The sequence below is a fragment of the Sardina pilchardus genome, chromosome 2, assembly GCF_963854185.1.
Source record: "Sardina pilchardus chromosome 2, fSarPil1.1, whole genome shotgun sequence".
Classification (NCBI taxonomy): Eukaryota; Metazoa; Chordata; class Actinopteri; order Clupeiformes; family Clupeidae; genus Sardina; species Sardina pilchardus.
Genome location: NC_084995.1, coordinates 38,817,913 through 38,827,395, shown reverse-complemented (window position 1 = coordinate 38,827,395; position 9,483 = coordinate 38,817,913). Strand labels below are relative to the sequence as shown.

Here is a 9,483-nt window from a genome sequence, read left to right as displayed (position 1 = left end):
AACCAAACCAATGGCGAGCAACAGAAATTACATGTGTATGATTGGCACGGAAATTTCCACACCACATCCTGCCGAAACAAAGTGAATTTAAAACCATTCTCTCAAGTTAAGGTCAAAATAATTTCTGTAAAAGGAGTATTGTGTCTCAGTACCTTGGGATTCATCTTTGAAAGGTCATGTCTCTTTTCTGACAGGTTAATCACCTAGATGGAGGACAAAACAAGGATTTGTCATGTTAGCTGGGAATAACAAGAGCTTTCGTAGTATTTAAGAACTCAAAAAGGCCACACATGTTGTGGAGTTGTACTGTAGTTGACATAGCCGCTTTTGTAGTTAAAAGTAACCGCTAAATATCCCCTGCATTTTGGTTTGAATGAAGTAATGCTACTGGATAATGCAACAAAGCTGGAAGTGATGCAAAGGTTGAATTAAAATCTAATCAAAGAATTGAGCTAAACCATTTGTTTGAGAGCACATAAAGTTCACTGACAGTGGAATCACTGTGTCTTTAGCAATATTGACATATTTGTGGATAGCTTGTTAGTTTTGTCATTATGCCTTACTATGATGGCTAAAGATGTCTTTCATTATTCCTAACTAAGACATTAGTCCCGTCCCGTCCCGTCCCCCCGTCCCCCACACACACACACACAAACACATACTCTCTCTCTCTCTCTCTCTCTCTCTCTCTCTCTCTCTCTCTCTCTCTCTCTCTCTCTCTCTCTCTCTCTCTCTCTCTCAACTCTGGTCAAATTATTGCACTATGAAGAAGCAGTAAACGAAGATCCAGAGAGACTAACCTTGGAGCACTAAATTATGTGACATATATTGTATTAGTTTTGGCAACAGAGTCAACTGTTTTGGCACATACTTTAACGCTTGCTTGTGTCACAGCTCCGAATTTGTTGCTGCTTGATATTAGCTAGGCCTGTAATGTTGAGGTGCTCCCCGTCACCACCAATGTGAGTTTTTGGAGAAAGTCATCTCAGGATACCTACCAGGTAGTTGTCCGCATGTTTGGACTTGAGCATGCGCGTGACATCCCTCAGGTTGTGAAGGTAAGTCTCCTCGGAGCAGGCACGAGGGAAGGACACGGCAATGATGCGCTCTGTCACGTAGGTCAAGTCAAGTTCATATCCCTCCTCCATCTGTTGAAGAACGGATTGATTTAGGTATTGGCTCTGATGATAACGCTTAAACATTGACAACGATGCGTTAGCGTTCGCAATTCGCACGAGACAATTCCTTTTCAACTGAGGTAAACAAACAGACAGTAGTACACACGAAAAGTCACCTGGTCTATTTCAGCTCTATGCTGTACTAGTTCCCTGGTTATCTGTGCTTTCGTGTGAGTGTGAGCAGTCTTCTTATCGAAAGAGGCTTAGAGCAAATAAATCTTTTAGAGCTTGTTTCCTCTTTGTGGGTCTGTGGAATTCACGGTGCACCCTTGACATGTGGTCTCTCTGTGTGTCCTCATGTCTGTGCACTTCCTGTTTGAGAGCAAGAGGTCATCCCCTCTCTCCCTCAGCCAAACATCCCTGAGAAACAGATCCCACTGTCCCCACCAAGAAATATTCAGACAGACATTTTCCAACTGATTAGGAGAGGGAAAACCCTCAGCCTTTCAATTAAGACTAGTGCAGGCATTTATCAAACATTGTGTCAATCTTTAACTTGCTTTTTTGGTGTAGAAACAATCCTTCTGGTGTCAGAGATAGGCCTACGGATAAACAAGCTAGCTCAAGGTAAAGAAAGTTCTGGAGAAGGGAAAAGCTGAAGGGAAAAGTGTGTCAGAAACACCCTGCCATCCATCTCCACATCTGCCACTAAGACTCTTTTATCCAGGGACGTGGGAGGGGAGTTTCCCCTTTTGTTTTGTCTAAGCTGTAGTTTAAGGCTCTAGTGAATAAAGCCTCTGGTAAAATGACTAATTTAGAACCTTGATGTTTTAAAATGGTCTGCTTTTTTGTGCAAGTCATAACATTCTGACTTCATATGTGAAGATTTTCTGAAACTACGTGTTGCGATAATATGGCTTATGTAATTTTAGTTCAACAATATTATATACATATTTTAACTTTAAGCTGTGTGTAAAGGAAAGCACATCTATGTGTTCTGTTGGTATGATCATGTAACTAATCATTAACTGACACGTGTCGACTCAGAGATATCATTTGCATTGAAGGTGTGATGAAACAAATTGAAAGCTACTGTTTGAAAGCTTTAAACATTTCCCTCGCACTACAGCATCAGTTGTTCTCTTTTCAGTTTCCTGTTCACACTATTTTGGCCTCAGAAAAGTAAAGTATTAAGCAAGTGGTGAAATTCCCTACATGTTAATGCCTAGTCTCTCTCACTCTCTCTCTCTCTCTTTCTCTCTCTGTTTGTTGTTGTAATTAGCCCTATGCAGACCGCCATGGTGAGCATGGCTGTTAATGAAGTCTGAAGTGACTGCGCCCGACTGCAAGCACGCGGCAGCGGCAGAGGGCCCCGGGGCCGGCAGTAAAGGAACGCGGAGGCCGCTCAGACGTGGCACCTAAACGACCCCTTCGAGCGGAATGAAAGGGCGCTGTGTGAGAGGGGTCGTCGCCTGGGGGAACGAGAAAAGAGGGGAGATGGGGGTGGGGGGCTCGGGGGCTTCTCACTCACAGGGGTCTGTTAGTGGTGGGGTGAGGGGAAGGCCGGCCAGGCTACTTGTTCACTCAAGGGATGAGAGGCAGGGGGGAGTGGGGAGGAAAAGGAATGGCTTTAATGGGGAATTGATGGAGACGGCTGTCAAACGTTTAAAGACCTGTGTTTTCAGAGAGGAATGGATGGTGTCAGATTGGCCACTGAAAGGTTGAGTGCAACTCTAAGGGAAGTCACTCTCTCTGGATGAAGTACGGCCCTTTCAACGGTACGATAGCTCACAGAACCAGGACAAAAGAATGTCATGTCTGCTGAATTGTTCAACAGATGTGGTATTTTACTTCAAATCTAAATTCTCTGAAGGGGACACTCTTAAAACAGCAATGAAACCCTCCAGTGAGATTTGGCAGAAGTTTGAAATATAAAGTTGGATCTGGAGTTGCCACCCTGTCTGTGAAAGAGATTTAAGGTCTAAAAAAAGAACCCATGAAACTAATAGGCAATGAAGACCCATCCATGTTTTTGCTACGCTCACTGTGGACCTCATGCTTCGTCATCTCACTCACAGCCACTTACTCACAGATCCTCATCGCCCAAACACACAGTTTGGCCAACATGCCTGCACACAAACTTCAGAGAATTACCAATGCTTTCGTGTGCATTCAGCAGCTTTGTTCTGGGTTTGGCACCGCTGCAATTCACCAGAAAAGGCAATTGTGCCTCCCAACTCCGTGCCCAACACAACAACACAGCCTACGGCCACGGACGCCGCAATAGATGGTTTTCAGCTGAGTGCTGCTCAGAAAGAGAAATGGAGCGAGAGTAGATGAGGGGCGGGGGGTGGATGGATGGAGAGAGGGAGGAAGAAGGAGAGACGTGCAGGAACAAGCCTGCCAGTGGGGAGCAGATGCCTGGGATTAAGGTGTGTCTGCATCCACCTCCGCTCCCGAGCTGCCACTGCTTCTTCTCCGTGCCCCACGGGCGTGAAGCCTGATGGGGCGCGAGCCCCGGCTCCACCCAGCTCGGTGAGGGCATGAGAAGCTGGCAGGCTGGCTGGCTGGCTGGCTGGCTGGCTGGCTGCTTACCGGCCCCATGATGCCCAGAGCTCCACAGCTCCAGGCCTAGACGCAGCCCTCTCACACTGTGAGGCTCCACCCCAAACATTCATTGTTTGCTGCGCAACAGGAATATGGCATGAATAATAATGGTAATGATCTGGTTATGAGTATGACTTCCATCACGCAAATGTCACGAGTGAATTAGTCAGAGAAATGTAACATTAAACTAGTTTTTAATTGCTAGGGAGGCAGGACATAATGTCCAGTTACCGGTGTCTTTAGAGGATAAGGGATCCGCAACACCATTTACTGTAGCTCCCATTCATGATCTTTTTATTGTGTGACGGTTCGAGCTCTTGGCTCTTCCTCAGACTAAATCTTATGATACTTTCATGCTGGATCCTGCACCCGTCCAACTTTGGCCTGGGAAATGCGTGGCCCTACACTTCTACAATTACCTGTGCCTGCCTGTACTTAACACGTAATCACCCCTGCAATTTGAAGATGCTATTGTTGGATCAAAATATTGGTTTTGAAGCTTACTGTGATGTAGTACTACTGTAGACACACCACATTCCCTTTATCATCAGTAACAATCCTTGTTGACCTGCCTGAGAGCAATTGCCCTGTGCCATCGGATTCTGTGTGATTTTGTTTTGGAGAGGTTGTGAGCCTTGTTGGAAGGAGTCCTGACTTTTATTTTTCCACATGGCTGAAAACTTTGCAAAGCAGATTTCAATCAGACCGTGAGGGATGGGGAGGGGGTGGCGGGGAACTGATTTGTCACCTCGAGGAAAATGAAAGCGGTTCATAAAATCCTTAAAAACATGAGGGGATTTTGGGGAGCACAGAAGAAAAAGTTGGCAGACACTGGAGCCCATGTTTTGACTTCATCATGAAGATGACTGGTTGCCAGGTGTCCTCCAAGTTTCTGTTATATAGTTAAAATGACAAATAAGTAAGTGTCCTTGCATATGGCATGTTGGCAATGTCACAATGAATGTCACAGGAAACATATAGTTTTTAACTATCCTCTTTGTTTTTCATCCAGGTGTTTATTAGGGCAACTTCATCTCAGAAGTAGAGTCTGCAGCCTCATGATTGTTTTCAGTAAAGGTTTTTCCTTTCTCTTGGTCTAAGGTAAAGTGGACTGTTACAAGCATCTGGTCATTCTGCCAAACCAAGCCAAAGAAAAGCAACCTTAAGCTGACTCTCTCCTCTTTGATATAAATCACGTCTACAAGGTTTGGGGCTACGGCGGTATTTTGTCTGGCGGGCTCTCCTCATTGCCTTGGATAAGTGTCAGCCTGCTCCATTTTGGGATTAGGTAGTATAAACGGCGGTTATATTAGAGAAGATAGATTTCGGAATATGAGATGGAAGGGGAGCTTTCCCCCTCCATTTCCCAGTCAAAAACATAACAAATAGAACATTCTTGAGATGCAGTCCTTGTTCCACTAGAGTCCCAAGATCCCATATCTGTGGTCAACCTCAACAGGAAGTCAGCAGACACACACACATACACAAACCCTCAATAGTCAAGAAAATTAAATATACAGTATTCAATTTTTAGTTCAATCAAAAGATTAATCAGGGTAAACTTAACCGATGGATGCCTTTCTTATGGGATCTTATGTGTTTGAGGTTAGCATCAGTACTTATAGGGGCTCAATGTGAAATCCAGCCATGGACAGCATGCCATTGTAGTGCACTCAGCATACAGCCCAGAGGAGATTTATGGGCCCCTGACCTGTGAGTCTTCCACCCCGAACGACACCAGCGGTGCCGTAAACACACCGGCTGGCCCCGACTGCCCGCGTGGTGGCCCGTCAGGATGGAATGTGCATGAGTCTCGTGAGGCGCTGAGGTGTGGGCCGCCAGCAAAACAAGGGGCATTATTGGGGATGGACACACGCAGAGCGGCAGGGAAATCATGTTACAGCTGCTGGAGTTATTGCTCCTTATGTCCATGGGACCCGCACATTTGTCTGTAGGTACACCAATCATACTTTATTTTGCTTAAGAGTCGTCCATTTTCTCTCTGTGATTACCATCCATCTCTGAGGGAGGGAAAACAAGATTTTTTTAAAAAAAATAATGTACAAGAGCAACTGTCATGCCTTCAAGGAATCTCTATTCTTTGCTTGATTGTCTGTAGATGTTGGCAGAGGCTAGTGGCTTTATACGAAAGCAAAACAAACATGAGATGTGAATGGACTAGACCAGAGCAGAGAGAGGAAGTCTTGTGGACATGTGGGCAATCAGCAGACATCTGTATCCGTGTCTGCTGACAGATGGTGACTGAGTGTGGGTACTGATTCCCCCCGTGCACTGGCCGCCAGTATACTGACCCGTCTGTGGCCACACAGCTTCAGGTCTGATGCTGATTGCATGTGCTGAGATAAAGCTCGTCACGCGAGGCACTTTTTTTCTTACGGCGAGAGAAGCCACAGTTTGTTCTGTCTGTTTCCTGTTGGACTCTTTTGAGTTCGGGCTGTGGCTTTTTCACGCCCATTCAGGACCAGTGCGCCGAAATAAACAAAACCGTGGAATCTGAAGGAATCAACCCCCGGGAGGGGACGGCTGCTATTTCAGGCCTGTTTATTTAGTCCCTCTGGAACCTTAACATGTATTTGTCTGCTGTTTTCATGGGACATTCTGGGGGGGCTGAAAAAAAAGAGGCACGGCAGGCACACAGCCTTCCCCTGTCCGAGGGCCCTTTGCAGGCCAAATAGGCTCCCAAACTAGTGCCTAATTACTGCTTTTCTTTCCCAAGGTCGTAGAAGAATGCGTTCCAAAATGGATTACGTTTTGCTCCCTCTCTCTCTCTCTCCCTCACTCTCTCTCTCTCTCCCTCTCTCTCTCTCTCCCTCACTCTCTCCCTCTCTCTCCTCTCTCTCTCTCTCTCTCTCTCTCTCTCTCTCTCTCGCCTCTATTCTAGCTCCCCATGGTTAATGGCTTGCACATGTTGGCTGGGTGGATGCCTGTTGCTTTGGTGACAAAGTGCTTTGGCACTTTAAGCATTACTAACTCAAAGCAAAGTATTTGAAGCTGTATGGATTTCATATTTTATACAGCGACAAGGTGACAAGGTGAATCTATATACCTAGGGTACAGGACAGGTTATAGAAATGAACAAATATTATAATTTCACGCACAATATGTAGCCTATTTCCATATTCTTATTCATATCTATTTCATTACGTTCATACTTTGCAAACTGGTAAACACTACACATGCTAAATCAGATATGCCATAGTGCAATCGGATCTCAACTTATCAGGCTTGCTGATGATCAATGACAGTTCAGAACAGTCAACTTTGTACTAAAATACAGCCAAAATAAGGGGGGAGGGAGAAAGAGAGAGAGAGAGAGAAAGAGAAAGTAGCAGAAGATGGACACAGAGAAAGAGACAGATTGACTTGTTGATTTATGGGTTTTGTGTGGCTGATTTCTCTCTCTCTCTCTCCCCCTCAGATTTGGGGTTGACACGGGAGCACATATCCCCATTTGAGCAGGACGACGTGGGGCTTCCACAACTTAGCTGCACCTCAGCTGGCCAAGCCACAATGAGCTGCAGTGGTACTCAATGATTTCTGACCAAAGTGCAATGTGCAGTCACTGCTTTCTCTGTCTGCTGACTCATGTGTTGTCGAAGGCGTTTTAGCTTAATTACAGCTGAGAGACTGGGGGGGGGGGGGGGATGACACGCAGATAAATGGGATGACTTAGCAGAGCTGGACAGGACCTCCAGACAGCTTTGGGACAGCACAGGTCAGGAGGAACAGAGGAAGACAGAAGAAGATGCAGCTTCCACGTGTCATTGCAAATCCAGGCCCTCGGGCCACTAAACACTTCATTGCAGCTGTGTCAGGGAAGAAGAGTGCTCTCTCTCTCTCTCTCTCTCTCTCTCTCTCTCTCTCTCTCTCTCTCTCTCGCTCTCTCTCTCTCAGTCGCTCTTTCATCAGAAAGCTACTGGGATTGATTGGGAGTTGCAAAACTTTCTCAACGCTTTCAGAGGGAGACAACTTTTTTCCCCCTGAGCCCCATATGCTTCCCATTAGAATGGTGCATAGTGCACCTCACCCGGGCTGAGAACACCGAGTCCACAGAGGAGGCAGACACCGTGGCTCTTGTCGCCAATGGCTGAGCAGTCAAGCCAAGTGAGTGTGAATAACAGAGTAAGAGTGCCTGCTTCATTCAAGGAAATCACAGACTTCACTCTCTTGCTCTCTCTCCCTCTCCCCCCTCCACACAGTCACACACACACAGTCACACACACACACACACACACACACACACACACACACACGTTTGAATGACTGCTCTCTTTCCCACTGGTGCTTGCCTGTTCAGCCACCATCCCCCCATTCTTAGTCCACACACACACATGGAAGGCAAAGCATATCCTCTCTATCACTTGTAACCCCTGATCTGTCTCTGCAACCACTCAAACCATTCTTTTAGATTCATGAGGGTAAAGTGACAAAGAGCCCTTTGAAGTATTCAGTCAGGTCTGGCTAACTGAGAGAGAGAGAGACAGACAGACAGACAGACCGACACATAGAGAAAATACAAAACTTCCAATGTGTCTTACCTTTTAAATGGGACTCGTAGTCTTGCTTAATAGGATTGCTATCGGAGAGTCTGCAGTAAGGTGGACCGCAAGTGAGTCAGTGGCGGCCCCTCAGTGGAGCCCACAGCAGTCCTGGACACTCATCTGTGTGCAGGAATGCGGCCGGAGGGGGACTGAGTCGAGTTCTCTGTGTCTCCTGCCGCCACCGGGGTGTCAGAAGGACGCTGGACTGCAGGGTTTAGTTCCAGGATCTCAGGGTCTATCTACTGCCTGCCTGCCTGCCTGGCTGCCTGGCTGGCTGCTAACACGCTGGGCTACAATCAAAACGCTCTGCTCTGTTGAGCTCAGCCCCCTTCAAAACATACTTCCTCAGTCACAGAGAGAGAGAGAGGGGGAGAGAGAGGGAGGGGGAGAGAGAGAGAGAGAGAGAGAGAGAGAGAGGGAGAGAGAGAGGGAGGGAGAGGGAGAGCTCTAGCAGCCACAAGTCCTGGCATGGGACGGTCCTCCCTTTGTGGGCCCTCCCCTCTCTGCCCCTCCTTCTCCCTCTCCCTCCCTCCCTTTACCCTCTTGTCTGCCTCAACTTTAACCACACACACACACACACACACACACACACACACACATATACACACACAGAGGGAGGGAGAGAGAGAGAGAGAGAGAGAGAGAGAGAGAGAGAGAGAGCGAGAGAGAGACCACACCACAAACCAGGGAAAAGATGTGGGTGGTTCAGGAGGAGGGGTTAGGCAATACGAGGAAAGCATATACCCCTAGACTACAGTGATATTTTAAGAATTCTCGACCAGTCCATGAGACTTTTATTGTGTGAAGGCAGGGTGAGGTTTGTGTGTTCTAGCTAAAGCAAACAGAGAGGCTCATGTCACAAACACACATAGTATTATTAAGCAACTACATAGATTAGTAGACATACGGACTATAACTACCTCCTTCATATTTAACTTCAGGTTTTAAAAAGCAACTCAAGATCAGATGAGGGAAGTATACGCATCTCTCCACATCTTTAATGTCCAGGATTGGTATGCATGATGGCGTGAACTCCGATCTCCACCTTTGTCTGCTTATCAGACCACAGACGAGTCTTATCTGTGTTTGGTCAATAGCTGGCCTGCTACAGGATGAAGCAGCGCAGGAGAAAAGGGGAAAGGTTGGCTGGAAAAAAACTGCAATCACTTAACACCCTGATTGCAAGAGTTGCCCTG

The 9,483-nt window shown here is 46.7% G+C and overlaps 1 protein-coding gene across 1 annotated transcript in view; it reads right to left on the bottom strand.

Annotated features, from left to right (window-relative positions):
• LOC134073749 (tensin-3-like) overlaps positions 1 to 8,603 on the bottom strand; it is a 43,891-nt gene extending 35,288 nt beyond the window's left edge. Inside the window, exons 1-3 of the mRNA XM_062530350.1 lie at positions 8,285 to 8,603; positions 999 to 1,148; positions 153 to 203 (exon numbers count right to left, since the gene is read on the bottom strand). Of these exons, the coding sequence (XP_062386334.1) occupies positions 153 to 203; positions 999 to 1,148 (201 nt within the window). The 5' untranslated portion in view covers positions 8,285 to 8,603. The remainder of the gene's footprint in view (positions 1 to 152; positions 204 to 998; positions 1,149 to 8,284) is intronic.
• Between the last annotated feature and the right edge of the window lie 880 nt (positions 8,604 to 9,483).